At 38.8% G+C, this 19,727-nt stretch overlaps 1 protein-coding gene across 1 annotated transcript; it reads left to right on the forward strand.

Annotated features, from left to right (window-relative positions):
- The first annotated feature begins 3,073 nt into the window (after positions 1 to 3,073).
- Positions 3,074 to 18,843, forward strand: LOC119418601 (p53 apoptosis effector related to pmp22). The gene is made up of 3 exons (XM_037685922.1): positions 3,074 to 3,394; positions 13,305 to 13,448; positions 17,385 to 18,843. Exons 1-3 carry the CDS (start codon positions 3,190 to 3,192, stop codon positions 17,594 to 17,596), a joined length of 561 nt encoding a protein of 186 aa, XP_037541850.1. The 5' UTR covers positions 3,074 to 3,189; the 3' UTR covers positions 17,597 to 18,843.
- The last annotated feature ends 884 nt before the right edge of the window (positions 18,844 to 19,727 follow it).

Here is a 19,727-nt window from a genome sequence, read left to right on the forward strand (position 1 = left end):
GTAATTCTCCTTAAGTGTTTTATCATTCGGCATGATTTGCTGTCAGTCTGTGCGGCAGGACACAAAGCTTTGATTGTTTAGATGGAGTCCACAAATGGATGATCAGTCCTGATTATTTTCTGTCTGCTGTCTTGACGACTCTCTGGATTCTTCCTCTCTGCCGGTGTGGTGTTGTTGTACCACACAGAGATGCCAGTAGAGAGGATGCTCTCCATCAGCCCCCTGTAGGACAACCTGTGGGGGGAGACGACCCAACTTGGCCTTCCTGAGCAGTCTGATGAAGTGCAGTCACTTCTCTGTTCACAGACCAGCTCAGATCTGATGAGACATGAAGACCAAGGAACTTGTGGTTGTCCACTCTTTCTACTTTGGTCTCTTTATTGAGCATGAAGTGGTTCTTCGCTCCAGAGACCAGAATGCTCTCGACCCCTGCCTTATACCCAGTTTTATCCCTTCCCTTGTTGAGGCTCAGGACGGTCGGCAGTGTATTTGAAGATTGTGTCTTTATTGTTGGAGACAGAGTTCTGGTGAACAGGGGGCTGAGGCAGCAGCCTTGTGGAACTCCAGAGCTGACTGTCATCTCAGAGGAGACCTTTCCTCTTTTCTTTACAACTTGTGAATTTGTGCATCACTAAAATGGCAACCTAAACTAGGAAAAGCTCATTTATGTGTGATTTTGAAGAACTTGTACTCATCAAATGTAACTCCAGGAAACAAATGGCTTCCTCTTGTTGTGGGCATCAGTTCTGTGTTTTGTTGTGGATCAGTGACAGACTTGTCATGCAGCTTCTGCTCGATGGAGTGCATCACAACCTGTTTTATAAAGGAGTTCAAGGCTTTCAGCTCCCATTAGAATCACAGCAGCCACTGTCAAACTGTCATGACTTATTTGATTGTCAGTTTTGTCTCTGATAAATTTTGCTTTTTATCTTTGGTTTTGTTTTCCTTCATTGACACTAGACATCCTCAGTGACTATTTTTTGGATCATGTCATCACATTTTTCTTATAATTTATTTCAGCTCAGCTTATCAGTCCTCCCTGACCAAAGGAGCCTGATGATTTTTTTTTTTAATATATATATTATTTTTTGTCAGATACTTGTGACCTTCACGAGACCTTGGTGGGCAGTCCATGATTTCTGGTTTTTTCCATTTATGTCCAGTATCTGATTATTTATTTTCTTACCAGTCCAGCTTGTTTTTGCCTTGGGTTGAGCACTTCCTGCTTTAGTGGCAGCCTTGCTTCACTTCTTTATTTAGTAAAAAAAAAAAATTGCTCGTCGCCTGTCTGCTCCTGCTGCTCTTGCACTTTAGTCCTCTATTCACTAATCTTATGGCATGTGTGCAAAACAACATAAATCACTCAGAAGTGTTCGCTAACTGAAACTGTACACAAAATATTTGAATTGTGAATGTTTTCTGAATCTGACAACAAGACAAGAATCTGACAAGAATCATGCAGGTCCACTCTAAGCAAAATCCAGTTCATGGCTCAGTCTCATCTGAATTCATCTCTTCACAGATAGAATCCAGTCCAGTTCCCCCTCACATGTAAATAAACCCATTGAATATCTTTACACTGAGTCTGTGTGCACCTTCTTGGTACTCTGACTAGTCGAACACTGCAAAGCTAATGAACACACCAATATGACAATTATATAATGTAAACACGCTAAAAAATGCACTCATAAGTTGTTCTTTACCATATAAAAACACTTAGTCAAGCTTTGCATTGCTATATGGGATTAAGTGGAAATACCAGAAACATGTCTGGGTAATAAAACATCTTCAAATAATTAAACTATTGCAGAAAAATAAACAAAGGCTCTTATTATAATACACATTGTTGTTCAAATAATCAAATAATCTGGAAAACACTTAGTCTGCACACTGCAAACACAAATACAAATAATGGGGAACTTTGAACCCTCTTTGTAGTAAAAAATTAAAATATTTTATTGTGAAAATCTCTGCATGAGCTCAGAAACACTTGGATAAAACATTATAGCTACAATGTGAGGTAAATATTTCCAGGTTAACTGCAAAAAATTGCACAGAAATTTGGTTTTGATGTAACAATTAATCTAAAATAACGTGTTTTTAAATTATTTGTGAGCCAGTCATCAAAATTACAAGAAATAAAGTCTTGAAATATTTCACTCTATGTGTAATGAGTCTATGTAATATGAATTTCACTTTCTGAAGTGATTGACAAAAAAATAGTTTTCATGATATTCTAAGTTGTTGAGATGCACCTGTAAATACTAAAACAAATTCTTTTTTTCAACTTTATTTGCAAATTAACAGTTTACAAAACAAGGTTCGCATAAAAAAGGACACATTGTAATACATGTCAATCAGAATATATAAACACAAGGAACAGAACACACACACAAATAAATAAATAAATAATGCTAGGGGGCTTATAGATCTAAAAATACATTCATAGTTTTTACTGCCTTTTTTAAAATCAGTCTTTAATTGTTCGAATATAATACTTGACCTCATAGTAAAAAAAACCATCAAAGCTTCGTTTCCTTCCAGAGTACTTTCTACAATGAATGTGATATTTTGCCAGTAATCGTAGAAGGTTTATAAATTTAAATAAATTCTTGTCGAGGACACGAACTTCCGGGCACCACCAGAAACGAGCAGATTAGTTTAACTCAGCGCCCTATAAAGAGATTAAAAAAGTATAAATAAAGAGACCAAATCTCTTTATAGGGCTCTGGTTTAACTGTGCCGCCATCTTGCGGCGACTTTGCGTACTACGTCACCTTTCTGTTTTTTTCTTTTCCTTCTTCTTCTAAAGTGTCTCTCCGTTACGTCTCGACTTTTACAGACTTGTTGGCTCGTCTCAATTTAAAACTCCAACTTTACTTTTTAATTTCTCAGGTTCGGGCTTGAACGTGCTCCTTGTGGATCGTGGGAGGTTTTTTTTTTTTTTCCCCTGAAATTTGACCCGCAGGCAACGGGCTCGGTTCGAACCAACCCAGGGCCCAACCCCTTCAGGTTCAGGTTGGACGACTTCTCCCTCCCTCTCTCTCTCTCTCTCTCTCTCGGGTGGGGCCGACAATATTATTATATCTTCAATCTCCACTTTCACCTTCGGACGGTTCGTTTCTCCTAAAAGACTTCGCCTCGTAATCTCTCAGTTTGTCCGCCTTCCTCCGGTCCCGACCGCCCGACATGTTCCGCTGTGGGATCGCCTACCCTCGCTGCAGGTGGATCCTGCCCCTGCTGCTGCTGTTCGCCGTCATTTTCGACATTATCGCCGTGGCGGCCCAGTCCGGATGGGTCGAGGACGATGGTGCCAAGTCCCACTACGCCAGCATGTGGGACGAGTGCCGGGGCAGGAACAACAACTGGGACTGCAGGACTCTCATGGAGCTCCGTAAGTGAACAAGTGGTTTAACCCCCCCACAAACAAAATCATCCAGAGTGAGGAGGGAGGCCTGTAAACAGTCAGCCAGGCCCAGTGAACTTTGCTCTTCACTGGTATTTATTTTAACCTGGCTGTAGAGTGTATAAAAAGACCCAAACAGCCAAGTTTCTGGCCTAAAGTTGAAATAATGTGAGTGGAAATTGATATATTTGTGAAAATGTCCAACTCATTATAGGTTAGTTTGTACATCCAAGGTAGAAGAAGTCAAATATTAAAGTAAAACAACAGTTCTTCACTTTGTCCTGTGGTTTAACCCTTTTTTCCAGCTTTAGATTGTGTGAAACTGTTTTTTTTAATACAGCAGAATGAATGAAAAGCTTTAAATACAAATGATTTAATTTAAAAAGTACAGGTTGAGTCAGGGCAACCATAACATATCACAACAAAATGTGTGTTCCTTTTGATCCAAAATATAACAGTAATCACTTAATTTAAGTAAAAATGGATTCAGCAACACTTTGAAGAGCTTGCGGAGCTGTAAATAGTAAATACAAGATTAATCTTGCTTTTAAAAAAAAAAATGTTGCAGCAGCTGCTACATCTCCATCTGCTTCAGTGTTGGCTGATTAGTCTATAGTTGATTAAAGTCTTTTTGTAGAAAAGTTTGTAATCCAAATGTCTTGATGTTTGTGTTATTACAGGCTAGCGTTTAACCTGCTAAAAGGAATAATTTAAAACTCCCATTCATGTGTTTTTGTTGTTACTAACAAACAAGATTTCTTAGCTGTCTGCCAAGAATTTAGCAATAGTTTAAAAAAAAAAATGGCTTCACACCCATTCATGTAAAACTGCTCCGACAGCAACATGTGTTTGTTCAATGTGACTAAAGCTACAGAAGCAAAACGCCTCGGGCACATTTCAAGATTTTAGAAAAAAGGTTGGTGTTTTTCCTGAAGGCAAATGGGAAACAGGATTTCAGACGGCTGTTTTGTGCACCGAGATATTTATAGACAGACTGCTAATGAGGCGCTGCAGTGAAGAGGTCCAGTCAAAGACGCGTAACTCAGTGACAACGCTCACGTATGTTGAACAAAAGGTGTGAACAGAACGTACGTCTGTGTCCTGCTCAGAGTGCGCCGGTAACATCACACTCCATGAGACTCGAGGAAAGTCGCTCAGCTCGTTTTTGCAGGTGGGTCACTACAAGTTGGGATCTGCAGGGCGAAAACATGTTCCCACAAACGTGCAGAAATGATCAGCTGAACTTTCTTTTTCTTGGGCATATAAATCATCTGAGCGCACAAGCTGACAGTCTTTTTTCTGCTGAAAGCTGCTGAAAAATCAGTAATCAGAACACTGGCTAAAGGCTGCAAGAAGCAGAACAGTAGCCAAAGCCTAAAAGGAGTAAGAATCTAGTTGAAACCTAAAAGGAGCAGAACGGTAGCTAAAAGAATCGGAACACTAGCTGAAATCTAAAAGGAGCATAACACTAAACTCTAAAAACAGGAACAACTACTTAAAAGTTAAAAGAAGCAAAATGCTAATGAAAACAGAAAGAAGCATAACAGAAGCTAAAATAAGCAGAACACTAGCTAAAACCTAAAAGGAGCATAACACTAAACGCTAAAAGCGGGAACAACTACTTAATAGATAAAACACGCAAAATGGTAACTTAAGAACAAAAAGGAGCATAACTATAGCTAAAAGGTATAAAGAGAAGAACACTAGCTTAAAGCTAACGGGAACCGGACACTAGCTAAAACTTTAAAGGAGCAGAACCCTAGCTAAAACCTAAAAGTAGCCGAATGCTAGCTAAAAGCTCAAAAGAAGATTAATATTTAGCCAAAGGTTTAAAGGAGCACAGCACTAGCTAAAGGTTAAAAAAAAAAGCAAAACACTAGCTTTGGCTGATTGGTAACTCTAAATTGTCCCCAGGTGTGAGTGAGTGTGTGAATGGTTGTTTGTCTTTATGTGTCCCTGTGATGGACTTGTGACCTGTCCAGGGTGTGTCCCCCGCCTCTCTCACAGTGACTACTGGATATGGGCACCAGTGACCCGAAAAGGAAGAAGCAGGCAAGATGATGGATGGATGGATAGCTAAATGCTAAAAGAAGCACAACACTAGCTAAAGACTAAAAGAAGCACAACACTAGCTAAAGACTAAAAGAAGCACAACACTAGCTAAAGGCTAAAAGAAGCACAACACTAGCTAAAGACTAAAAGAAGCACAACACTAGCGAAAGGCTAAAAGAAGCACAACACTAGCTAAACGCTAAAAGGAGCAAAACTACTTTAATTTAAAAAAAAAAAAAGCAAAATACTATCCAAAAGCTAAAAATAAAACTATAGAATTACCAAAAAGTGAACCATAAGTAATGAAAGGCTAGCTAAAGGTAACACAAGGTTTTTTATTTTTTATTTTATTTTATTTATTGTACACAAACGTATTAGTTCTGAGCAATAATTGTGGGAAATAATGCAAAGCCTCGTTAGCAGCTGTTGTAGTTCAAATTTTGGTTCAGTGCTTTGCTCCATGACAGCAGCAGTGCACAGTCCAAACATCATTATCGGGTTAAGCTAAACACTGATTAAAAACAAATGTTTTTTTAATGTAGTTCTCATAGCGCCTCATCATCAAACCAGTTTCACACGACTGAAAACAACACGTTGCTGATGTTCTGCAGGGTTCTTCTGGACTTTGTTAAAGTGTTTTTATTGTAAATCACATTTTTGTGTGTTTTGAGCTGCTGTTTTGACCGAGCCTCCTTTAGTCTCATGGAGGCCCGCTGCAGTTGAACAAAAGATGAACACAGCTGCCAGCAGAACAGTGGCTGGATAAGAAATGCATTCCCCCCTCTGAGGTTCCCAAATACTTGTGAGGACGAGTGCAACAACCGAGGAAACGAACACGGTAGACGTGTGTGCGTGCAGGAACTGTTTCCAAGAGACGTAACGTCAAAGTGTTCATGTGGGAGGAGGCCCAGGAACTGCAGCTTTCCTGTGAATAATACGCACAAACATGCATCCTTGTTTTAAAATGGGTGTGCCTTCAGAAAAATATGTAAATTTGTGATAGACAAAAGGTTTTTATGATTAAGCCAAGATGATTCATGGCATGACGGTTGTCAAATTTCTTGGCAGGATGCAGTATTCACCATAAGAGGATTTTTTTGTTGTCGTTTAATGTAAAGAAAAATCAGCAAGAGTTCATGTTGAACTATAATACACACCATTTTGCTTTTACATCTTATGAAACATTTTTAAACTATCATTGCTACACTGTATATTTTACCTTTTAGTCCAGCTGGTGCACATTTCTTCTCGTTAATTGTAGCACTTTCTTTCAACGTCATTTTCAAGGCTAGTTTTTGTCAGATGTGAGGAAACTGTTTCAAGGCCAATCACAATAAATTGCGACCCTCCTCAAGTAGTTCATGAAACCAAAATCTGATCAGCAGATTGTAAACGGGCTAACCCTGGTGGACGGTTTCTTTGCCTGACCAAAAATAACTGGGTCAGGTGAGACAAACATAAATTACTTGAAAGGAAGTCCTGTATCTAACACCAGTGAAACATTCTTCTGTCCTTAAATTAGAGAGGGTTTTTATAGTTTAAACAGGCAAAGCTTCACAGAATAAGTTTTCCAAAATGGTGTCATCTTTAGGGTCTTTTGTAAACGTGACTCATGCTGGCAACATGAGTCTGATTCAGTTCTGTCTGCTGTGCAAAAAAAAAGTAAAAAGATAGATTTTTGCCGTAAATGCATAAAAATGCGATGGCATCTCAACTCATTTTATAGCTCTAAACTGAATCCAGCAGGATCCAGTCTAGGTGTGCTGCCATCTTGTAATTCTGCACAATTGAGATGCTAAGCCCACACACAATCTTGTTTTTTTTTTTAGGCATTAAATTACAATTAAATACATTACAATTAAAGTATTTTTGAAATGAATATGTGCCTATGTTTTGTTCTCCTACATGAATACGTAATGCATATGGAGGGACGCGCTACATGATTGGCAGCAGTTGTTGACCCGGGGAGAAGCTGAGCGCTACATCTCTGTACTGCGCGTGGGGGTTGGTTAGCTTACCGCTACGTTAATGCAGTCTGTTCTCGACCTATCGAGTGGGGAAAGCGCTATTTTGTATTGTGCGCGGTTTGGAGTCTGAGCTGGGCTGCTACAATCTCTGCTTCCCGTCTGGAAGTGGTGGAGTTGTGGGGGGTGATTTGGTAGGCGGGGTGCTCAGTTCTGTCGACAGGGCACGGTGCCGTCCTTGAATAGTGATACGGGAAACACTGCCATGAATGAGCCGTAATTGTCGATCACTGTTTATTAATTGAACTGTACCGCCACTTTGTGGCCATCCATCCATTATCTTTTACCCACTTCTTCCTTTTTGAGTCGCCAAGTAAACAATACGTTTGTATAAAAATAAAAAAAAAAGCGACCCATTTGGATGATATTTTAAATAAACGGCACTCTTTACAATAAATAAACTATACTAACAATAACAAAAATCTTTAATAAATACAATAACAGTCAGAACCAGAACAATAAGCAGCAACAGACTGTTTACAATCTTACTAGTGAAGTTTTAAGTTTTTGGCCAAAAAGACCAACTTGTCCACATTTTCTGCCAAAATCATAGATCTAGTTGCAGTGACATCATCTCCAGCGGTGGTGAAAACCGCTCACTAACAACAGTACAGGAATAAAGAGGTAGAGCTTTGCTAATGTTGCAGTGTGGCTGTATTTGGCCTCATTACTCAGAACCTCTTGGACCTGCTCCCACAGGTGGGACAGGTCCCTGGAAAAGTTCAGAGTTCACTCATCACTGACTTCTTAGCTGGAGGTGATCTCTGGTGGATTTCTCTGAACAGGAAGACTCAGCTGCTATCTCTGTCCCAGACTAGAATAAAACACAAAGAGGTAAAAAAAAAAGGGGGGGGGGGGGGGTTAATAAGATTATAATAATAATTTAAAAAAAAGTTAATTACATAATAATAATAATAAAAGAACAATACCTCTTCTTGAACGGCCATCATTTCTGTTAAGAGGTGGTTGAATCTCTCGGTCATCATCATCATGTGACAGGGCTTTAATCTGGTCCAGGGCTTGTTGACGATCAGTTTTATCTTTTTCATAAAGTGCTGCTACAACTTTTTGGCTGAAGCGTTGACGTGATGGGATGTCGTAGCGGGGCTCTAACTTTAAGGTCAGCGCATCAACAACAGAAACGTAGATCCAGAGCTTTAAAAACTCCTACAGCTTGTGTTATTGCTCTGGACTAATCTGAATTACCTGATAACGGTTGTTTAAATGCTGCTGCTATCGGTCTTTGCAACAAGCTGCTAGAAGAGACGTTCACATTCGGATGATGTTGTTTCAAGTGCGTTAACAAGTCAGACGTGTTGCCTGCGGCAGATCCAATCTCCATGAAACGTCGACACGCAGCTTTGGATTTGTTCACTTGTCTTTTAACAAGAAAGCCACAATGTTCCCAAACAGGAGACCGCAACGACATGCTAGGCTGCTAATGCTACGCGTGCTGCAAGACTATAGCGCCGCGCTGAAACACCCGTGGCGCATAATCTCTCGTTAATAAAATTTAATGAGTGAAAAAGTAACCGAAACGGTACGCAGGTGGACCGAACCGAACGTGTCGTACCGTAACGGTTCAATACACCCACGTGTACGTTACACCCCTAATGCAAACTCCACCCAGAAAGATCCCTCCTGAGCCGGGATTTGAACTGATGACCATCTCGCTGAGAGGCAACAGCTCTACCAACTGAGCCACCCTACATTGTCTCTATTCTTTATATTTTTCCGCTTATCACTCACCTTGGTCTTTACATACTTATGTCTAAAATAAAATAAAAAGCTACAGTTATAATTAATAGATGGTGTAGAGGCAGGGCAGCCGGCTTGGGACCCAAAAGTCCCAGGTTCGATCCCCAGTCACTGCACATCACGTGGTGTCTTTGGGCAGCACACCTCATCCCCAAAATGCCTCCCGGGCGCCTTCAATAGCTGCCTACTGCAACTGCACCACCTGGTGGTGGATGGGTTAAATGCAGAGACTAATTTCGCCATTGTATGGAAACATACAGTGCTGACATTGTGATGACATTATTATTATTATTATAATTTCTGAAGTTTAGAGTCAAATGAGTGCCTCAGCTGATGGAATTTATTGGGGCTGCTGCTGTTCGCCATTATTTTTTACATTATCACAGTAAGCCTAGTCAGGATGTAACATGGACAAAGATGCAGTCTGACTACACTAGTATGTGGCAAGAGTGCCATGGCAGCAAAAACAACTGGAAGTGCAAGTTGCTAATGGTGAGCGTTGAGTCATCCCAAGTCCAGAATTGATATTTGTTTTTAAATCAACCGATCACCCAAATCAGATCTTCACATCTGATGGACTCTGACCCTCTCGACAGACATGTTTGAAATTACGTCTTGTAGAGAATCACGGCAGTACAGTATTCCCTCGCTACTTCGCTGTTCGACATTCGTGGACTCGCTCTTTCACGTTTTATTCAAAGTAAGAGTGGACATTGATGGATGAGCCACCTGAGCGGCATGGATTGTTTATTTAAAATAGATTATTTTAAAGATTTAGCACGTGCTGCACCTTTGTGCAGCCCATAGGTGCAGAGAGAAGCTCCCTCTGCAGCCTGTCATGATCTCCTCTCTGCTGTCCAGCCGCACCGATCGACTTTTGTCTTCAAACTTAAAATTTAAAGTCTGTCACGTCGTAAAATCGACATGTTTACAAAATATAAACATATTAAGTTATTTTTAATCATTTTAGAACGTCAGTGTTTAGTTGTTACAGTGTAAATGATCAAGAAGTAAATTTCTGCTCTGTGCTGCATCTGCATGAAGGGCTTTGCTGTCCTGCGCCTCTCTATAATTTAAATTTAAATACTGTAATATATAAAAAAAAAAAAAAATCCATTATTTAAAATATTACAGTATTTAAATTTAAATTGTTTATTTACACAGAAGAAGGGAGATTGGGAGTGAAACTTGGACTACTGTACCCCTACTTCACAGTTTTTCGCTTATCGCGGGGCCGTTGTCCCCTAAACCCCGTGATAAATGAGGGACTACTGTACAATGACCAAAGCTCAACAATCAGCACTATGAAAAGACGGGACAAGATGTTGAGAAACTGTAGGCTTTTTGGTCAAATCTTGAAAATAATTTAGTGCGAAGTCTTGTACAATTTCTAGCTTGATGTGTTAGCACTCAGAATATGTGTTGGGTATAACTCCCTGCTACAGCCACGCCAAGTTTTAGCTCAACATCTGTAAAGTTGACCGAGTTATAGACTTGTATAGATTCATGAGTGAGTATGAGCCTCTGACTGCTCTGAAAATATTTCACAAAAAAAAAAGTTTGTTCTTGTTGTTGAAGCTCAGTTGGTATTTTGTGTGTGACCGTTAGACCAGATCTGAAAGTTTGTAAAATTAGAGCTAAATGTTTTTGAAACGCATCAACCAGGAATAATGTTGGACCGAGTCAGTTTGGGAAGACTAGAAATGCATTTGTGTTTACAGAAGTTAATAGCTGCAGATTCCTGGGTGTTTGGTATGAAATGATTGTGTAAAAGAAAACAGATGTGGAACAGCTGGAAGGCGTAAAGCCAAGAACGTTAATCTGTTCTTTACCAATATCCATGAGAAACAGTTATTTATGTCAGAACTACAAAAAACTCTTCAACCTAAACTTGTTCTTATTGCTCTTTATTTACAAGTTATACAACCAAGCGTTAAATGGGAAGGGAATAAGAAGTGTGTAACTGTTACAACTTTTATAATTTAGTTGTTTTGTGCTAATTTTTTCAACTTCTTGAATCATTTGAAGCTTGGATTTTTTTGTTTTGCACTGTATTGGATAAATAATTCTAACTAACCTATTATGTTTTGATGAGAAATGGCAGTACAAAAATTTACAACGAAGCAAAATTATTTGGGTTACATTTATTTGTCGAATGAAACTTGTCAACCAGGGCGGATGTGGCGCAAGTTTTATTTAGAAAGCTGCTTCTCACCGATTTAAGATTCAGAGGTTTTTCTCTTGTGCTGAAGACAGGAAGTTACATTGAGTGGCAACACAAACAAGGCAAGATGTGTCTAACAAGGTTAAGTCCGATCCTCTGAACAGATTCTTCTTTGTTAAAATGTTTTGCCTTTTATCCAAAAGACTTCTTCAGTCTGAGCAACAAACCCAGTCTTACAAATAGCACCTTCTCATAGTGGATCAACCAGTTCGTTGTGGCATCCAGAACTAGTTGTTCACATGTAAAAAGGGGGACCATCAGCCTAACAATTGATTGTTAGCACCCTGATGGCTGCTTGCTATTCACAGAGGGCTGAGTGAAATTAGCAATAACAGCATTGAAAGAGGATGACAGTTGAACACGGAGGCCTCCACCCCTATTTAATGATGGAATTTTTTTTCCACTAATATGGCTTCCTTCACTCTTTCAAACAGTATGCCTCACTATCAATGTGCACATCTTCATCCCTGATGGTGACTGCTGCCCTGCAGATGAGTGAAGACCCCAGAGTCCTGGCCAGATGATGTTGCTCTTCTGTGCTGGGCCTTGTTGTTGCAGCGCCTCAGACTGAACAAGTCTTTTGGATAAACAAAGTGTTTCAGCAAAGACGAAACTGTCCAGAGGGCCTTACTCAACCTTGTTAGATTTATCCACCTGGATTATTGAGCATGCATCAGGACAAGGCAAGATACAGATTATTTTTCACAAGTCAGACACATCGGGGATAAATAATTTTGTTTTCGAGTAAATAAAAAACCTGTTTTTAGGTGTTAGGCTTTCGTTTTAGATGACTAGGTAAAATTAATCCAGTCGAACAGGCTCTATGTAGTCCCGTGGAATAAAATGCCTCCAGCTGAGGCAAGTCTGGCATGACCTGAAGGCATCCAGGAACACGGCTCTGAATAATTTAAGGGTGTGGACTGATCTTGGAACAGCGTATTGACAAGACACTTTAAGGTCCTGGCTGTTTGTTGTTTTGAAATCTAGAACGAGATTAACTGCATTGATCCCCATCCTGGGTGTTTAGAATTCAACGTTTAAAACGTACTTCAACATTAATGTTAGCATTTTATTCCGACATGATAGTGGAGCCTGTGTGAATCAAAATAAACATGAGTCGTAGCTGCACCAGAGTTTTCCTAAGTGTTCGAAGTTTGCTTTATGTATATATAATTACAAGCCAATGTCAGAGCAGCCGCGAGGCGTTCAGGGAGCGGCAGCTGTGTGTCACACTGAAACTCTTCCTTTGCCTCAGTGAGTTCACCCTGGCAGCAGAACGAAAGGTGTTTCAGCAGGATGACACCCGTCTTGTCTAACTAAAGCTAATAGAAACTACTCAAGTACTCTCATTAACTTGCTTTTCCACCATGGTGTTGTGTCAAAATAAAAACAAAATGTACCTTTTTATACATAGTATTACTTCTAGTATGGCATCGTATTTTCAGCTTTTTCACAGTTTTTTGTTTTTGTTGTCAAATGCTGACATCAAGCACAATTAACCATAAAGACAAATGTAGCTCCGTGGTAAACCCAGTGCTTTAAAAAAAAAAATAATAATTTAAACCAACCTAAAACTTGACACTAGCAGGAAGTCTAAATGTTGCCTGTCTGGTAAAACTCGGGGCCTCCGCCGCAACCTGGTCTGCTGTAGTTTTAACGGGCAAAGTTATTTTAACAGCCAACAGATCAAGGCTACAGTTGTTTCCCTGAACACTTTTACTTAATAATTTATTGTTCTTACTCAAAAGTTTTTTATATGTTTTAATGGTAATTCTGCTAAGCATTAACTTTTGGTGATAACATTATGACCATTTGTGTCTTTTAATTTTTTTTACTCCAGCTTGGGCCCAGGTTGTGGCTGCTCTGATGATCATCGGCCTCATCATCCTCATCCTCTGCTTCATCCTCTCCATCGTGGCTCTGTGTCGCGACACCGTCAACATTGGTCTGCTTAAAGCCACAGGAGGACTGCTGGTTTTTGTTGGTAAGCTTCAGAGGCACTCACAAAGACCTTTTTTTTTTTTCCTACACCCGCCACGTACTAAAATACATTTTAAAAAATGTCTGTGGCTCAGAAGGTGGTTATTTTGTTTTTTGTTTGAATCTGAGCTGCACCCGTTGATTTGTGTTGATTTTCTCAGTTTGCTCCAAACCGTGTGTAACTCACCTCCCGACCTTTTAAGCTCATTGATCAGGTTGAAAAGAGTTTAATGTAAGAACAGTCTAGTATTTAAAGGTGGAGCTCCAACACCACATTCATCACATTTAATATGTACTGAAACTTATGAGCTACATGAAGGCAGACTCTTTTGGTTTAGGTCTTTGAGATCTTTGTTAATGGAGAAATGCGGAAAGACAACAAAAAGTGTAGTCGAAACCAAACGAAGATTTTGCTCCGCAACGCTACAGAATTAAGACGTGCAGTTGTTTCGACTTTGCTTTTCATTTTATCGCTGTTTTAAAAAAAAAATAAAAAAAAAAAATGCAGATTTATCAAGGATAAATAAAGATGAAGCATTTATTGTACTTTTAAGCGCAACATATTAAACTTTAAACTTTATTTGAATAAATTCAGTAACGTTTTTTAAAAAAAAAATTCTACCAATTCATCGATTTTCTTTACCTGCTTGTTCCTGTTCAGGGTCATGGGATTCCTCCGATCAGGTGGTGTTTATACAGTTGGATGGGGTTTTCAGAATATCTTTTCTATTTAAAGACTCGTTTAGCCTGAATTGTGGTACCAAATTAATTTAGAAAAGTTTTACAGGTGGAAGGTCAAAAATAGTTTAAGACCTGAGGGTTTTGCTCAATAATAAATTTAGTCTTGGAGGTCGGTGAAACATCCAGATCAGGAAGAGGGAACGAAGAGCATCAATGTAATGTCAGAATTCAGCAGAATAAAAAAATAATGACGATCATGAGCCAACCATAAAAGAAATGGTACCAGAATCCAGATCCAGTTTCTTATGACGGTGCCATAGCAACGGCTTGTTCAGTCTATGTGACCACAGAGAGCGTGAGAACAAACACAGACATGTAATCATGCAGCTTATCACTGTGAAACTGACGGGGCACCCAGCAGACCTCAGTGAGCCACAACCTTTGATTTAGTTGGAACTTGACGAAGAACTGAAGCAAAATCAAGAAATTAGCTGATTCACTAAAACCTCTCCTGAATTAAAAAAGTTGATGCTGAGATGGAGGGAAACGGTGAAGCCGTTCTTTTGCTGTCATGTCGTCTTTTGAAGGTGTGAGGGCTCAAAAAGAACAGTTTATATTTCAGATTGTGTGTGGTGGCAGCACTGGGCGCTGTCTGTCAACAAATGGGTCGCACACATTTTATAAACTCTGTGTAACTCTTGACACCGTCTTGTGAGGATATTTCCCACACCCTGCCGCTACAGCGCCGGCAACTGTCAGCAGGACTAAGAATGAAGTCATTGACCGTATTTTTCAGACTATAAGGCGCATTGAGCGAAACAAAACTAATAAGTCAAACTTTGGTCACCTCATTCACAATAACCAAATAAAATCAGTTTGAGGTCAGTAAGCACAACCAGAATTAATACATAAGGCGCACCTGATTATAAGGCTCGCTGTCGATTTTTGAGAAAAAATTTAAGGATTTTAAGTGCGCCTTATAGTCCGAAAAATACAGTATTTGCTTTTATAGCGTGCACATAAAACAAAAAACATGCATATCTGCTTTAAAAAAAACATTATTCAAACAAAAAAGTATGGTTTTACTGTGTTGAGCACACTTTCTAACCCTCCTGATCCCAGATCAAAAAGTAAATAAACTGTTCTTAATGTCTTGCCTGGTAAAATAAAAGTTAAATAAAGACGTTGTTAATGTTGATGAGAAACCAGATCTTGAGGCAGAAATGTACATCTAATGAGTTTCATTAAAATCCAACCAGTAAATTATACGATATTTTGCTAACACAGCACACATGCACATTATCGCCTGTCGTTCATGTTGGCAAACAATAATTAAGTAGAGTAAGATTTTGTAATAAAAATAGCAAATGTGTCAAATTTATTGCACAATAAAATTCTTTCAGTCTAGTTTGTGAGAGTCCAAATACAAAAATATTGATAAATAAATTATATAAACTGATCAGAACTAATCAGATTTTTTTTTTTAAATCTACCTCTATCAAAGCAGGATTGTTTTCTATTTTTTATTAGAATAATGGCCAGTGCAGCAAATAATCCAAATCTGTAGGTTTATTATTTTATTTTGTTAGTCATTCTCTCTGCACTGCAATCAGGTTGCCATAGCAACAGCCATGGCTGTAATATGACATCTTGTTGTGTGGCATGTTAACTTTGTTTCTGATGAGTCCCTCTGTGGTTCTCACTGTAAATTGCCTATTTATTTGTTTATGTAAATAAACTGAAATTAATTTTATTTATTTGAGGTGGGGGGGGGGGGGGGTCATGGTAATTAAAGTGGTTAAAGAAAGTTAAAGAGACAATTTAGGAAAATATGTGACCCGTGACACACATTTATGAAAGTTACAAATACATAAAGGGGTTTAAAATACCTAAATCTTAAGTCTGAAATATTAAATAAACTTCTAGGGAACTCTTAAAAAAGCTCTGTCTTCTTAGCTATTTTTTAAAATGATTTTAACATAAATTACTATAAACAATCATCCGTTAAAAGAAATAGTGATAACAAGGAAGTGTGGATCATTTATAGGGTGAAAAAGAAGTGAAATCAGTTTAATAATGTCTTGATGACAACTACTAGCTGATCTCAAACTGATCACCCTCCCTGGTTTGTTGGCTTTTTTTTTTTTGTAAACATAAAACCTTAGTTACAAAATTACAGAACAAAAGATCCAGGGGGTTTGAACATATGTACATATAAATAATGTCAAATTAAACAATGATAAACATAAGCAGAAAACATTAAAGAAACAGTTTTTTCTCTTTTTTTCCTTCATTTTGAACTGTTATAATTTCAACCAAACAAACAAAAAAAACATGAATATTTCCACCAAAATATTCTGTAAACAAAAATGTCCAAAACGGGAGCAGGAAGGCGCAATGGCTTATCCAGTCCTGTCCATAAGTTTACATACAAGTCGAACCTAAATCACGATCTCCAAAATGAGAACATTAGTTTTTTTTGTGCCTGCTGATTAGTAGAAAGTCAAATTAAGTGCATGTACTGCGCAAACTCGATCAGAAAGTCGACTAAACTGATTATTTCCTTAAAAAAAAAATGCAATTGTGTATATGGATTTTGGCCTTGATGATTAGCAATTTATAAATGAATTAAGTTGGACTCGTGTTTATGTTTTGCTGTAATCTAAATATGACATGTTTCCAGAGTAACAGACAGTTAGGCAATGTATTTTTAAGTCCGTATAGTCACAAACATGTTGCCATAACCCTTTGGAAAGAGGTCACAGCCAGAGCTGATGAGTGGGAGAGATCACAGAAAGGAAAGTTCATATCTATGACAGATTAGAACTTTTTATGGTTTTCTTTTGCAGGCTGTGTATGAGTTTGACACTTACTGATGAGAAGAAAAAGATTTAGCAAAAAGCCAGCCACATCATCTCCAGAACGGTTCCAGTGGGAGATGACGGCCGACCTCGGTCTGAAAGAGGTTTTGTTGCTGTGAGGTAGAAAGTTGAGACATTTTGTCTGCAGGGGAGCGAGTAGGAGCGAGTCTGGACCTGGTGACACTGAGCCCTGCAGATTTCTGAAGATAGAGCACCAAAAACTTTAGCATACTGTCCAGGAGAGATGGGAATATTACATTTAGGCAGGAATTCATCATACTTAAGTAAAACCCATAATTGTTGAAGATGCTGGGTCTAAACCACGTCTCTGGTCCGTTGAGGTTTATCCTTTATAGATGTGTGTTCACATCTTGTGCGTTGTGTGTGTGTGTCTGCAGCGATCATCCAGATCATCGCTCTCATCATCTACCCTGTCAACTTCAACGAGAGGATCTTCGAGGGCCAGTACTACTACACTTGGGCCTACGGGTTCGGCTGGGGCGCCACCATCCTCTGCCTCGGCTGCTCCATCCTCTTCTGCTGTCTGCCACGATACGAGGATGAACTGAACGGAATGGAGAAGATTAAATACTTCTACACTTCTTCCTAAAGACAGAGCCCCGCTCACTTCCAGTTATTTCCACCATTTTTTTTTTTTTACTCTGTTGGATCTGAAATGTTTTTGCCTTGCACCGTTTCACCAAAGATCTACTGAGTCACACCTCAAACATGTTTCAGCAAAGGAAATATCCCTCCCCTGCCAGCTCTAATCCACTAATCTGATATTTTTTTTAGATTAGATCAGCTTCTTTAAAACAGGTTTTTATTATTAGTGACACTAAATATTAGAATGCAGTCTCACCTAAGTGCACTTAACCCTCACAGATAAGCAATCTGGACTCTAGATTTTGCATAAGATGCGTAAACGAATGTTTTATATTCTCATGTTATTCTCATGAACTTCCTCAGCATTCGTGTTGCTTTGTAAGATTGTTGAGCGTAGACTCGGTTTAACAGCTCTGTTTGCACCTTTTTATGGATTTTCTGAATCTTTTTGCATCGAGATTTTTTTTAAAAATATTACCAATGAGGTATATCTTTGCAGGATTTTAGTGAGTATCGGTGTCGGGATTTGATTGATGACAAATGAGAAAAGGGTTTTTATTTCTTCGCTCTGATGCGTCAAACTTTGCCTTACTCAGAAACGCCCTTAAGTGCTATTTCGTTCCCCATGACCTTATTCCAGTTTAATATATTTTAATTATTTCAGGGGGCTACTTTTTCCAGGCAACACACTACTGAATATGAGCTGCCTTGTTTAATGATGTCAAATCTGGTTGAAATGGAACACAATGTTGTATTTTCTTTAGTTATCTGTGTATTTTTGTGTCAAACCTGGTACTTGTAAATCTTAATGTCTCTTAGATGTTGCTGTTTTGATGGAAAAACAAAAGACCAAAGTATTTTTTTTAAATATATATACACATATATAATCACTCCACGGTGTGCCTTAACCTATACTGTGTTGACCTAATCCGAACTGGACGGTCTTGTTTTTAATGCGGTCTTCCTCGTGTCACTTCCTGCTCAGACATGTTTATTAGAGATTAAATAAAGGAGTTCTGAAGAACTGTTAATGGAGTCACCCAGCTGGGCCCTTTCTCATGTAAGCTGGTATTCATTAAGAAGCGTTTTGTAATTGGGGATCAGTTTTCAACACCAGCTGTTTACTGTATGTCGATACGTTGCCGTAGTTGAGAGCGATTTCTTCGGAAAGCGCCCTGCTGGTTTTATTTTCTACTGCTCTGTGGAATAGTTTTGGTTGTAATATGCAATAAAGCCCTTTTATGTTTTGAAGAAATGAAATTCTGTTTTTATTGAAAGGAAGTTTCTAAAGTAAGATAAAATCTCAAGTCGTGGGGAAAAATATTGTATGTATAAAAATGCTACAATTTTTCAAATCCATATAAAAAAAGTGCATACGGCTTTTTATAAGATGCTGCACAAACATCTGAAAATTCAAAGATTTTAACTTAAATTCCCAGTTAAGAGACTTAAAATCCAGCTGAAGTCCTCGTGCACATAATGTTCCCGAGTGTGTTTATACTCGTCCTGTCACCTCATTGAGCTGCAGGCCCACAGAGATGATGATAAACACAGGAATGTCCCGAGTCAAACATGACACACACGCCCCGGGAGCCCCACCCTGAGGGAGGACAGTAACTATTACACTTTGCTCAGCATGTCCCAACAGCTCTGCTTTCTCTGAGGGGAAGGGTGGAGACAGAACAAAGTGTGAAGGAGACCTGCTGATGAAAGGAAAGTAACAAAAGGACATGGTGAGACACAAGGGGACGAACAGGAAGGGAAAGCAAAAGGTACACTAATCAAATGCAAACATGCTTGTGGAGTTTTATTTTTCATCTTGATATACTATTGTTTCTCTTTTTATATATTTTTCTTTAGTTTTTACTAAAAAAAATCTGACAAACTTGATCATTTCACTCCGTGAGCAGCATGTTTCCCAGGACACACACAAAAGATCTGTTTACATGGAAACAAGAACCAAGCCAGAAGAAAAGAATCTAAAAACATATTAAAATTGCTGAAGCCTACAATGTACTTTATAGTATTTTTGTACATTAGAAAACAAAACTTTTGTCCCTGAAAGGAATGCATATCACCCACCAGTATGCCTAAATTTAAAACAGAGCTTGTATAGTCTGCACTGAAAAGTTTGA

Source organism: Nematolebias whitei, chromosome 1 (assembly GCF_014905685.2).
Source record: "Nematolebias whitei isolate Nwh7 chromosome 1, NemWhi1, whole genome shotgun sequence".
NCBI lineage: Eukaryota > Metazoa > Chordata > Actinopteri > Cyprinodontiformes > Rivulidae > Nematolebias > Nematolebias whitei.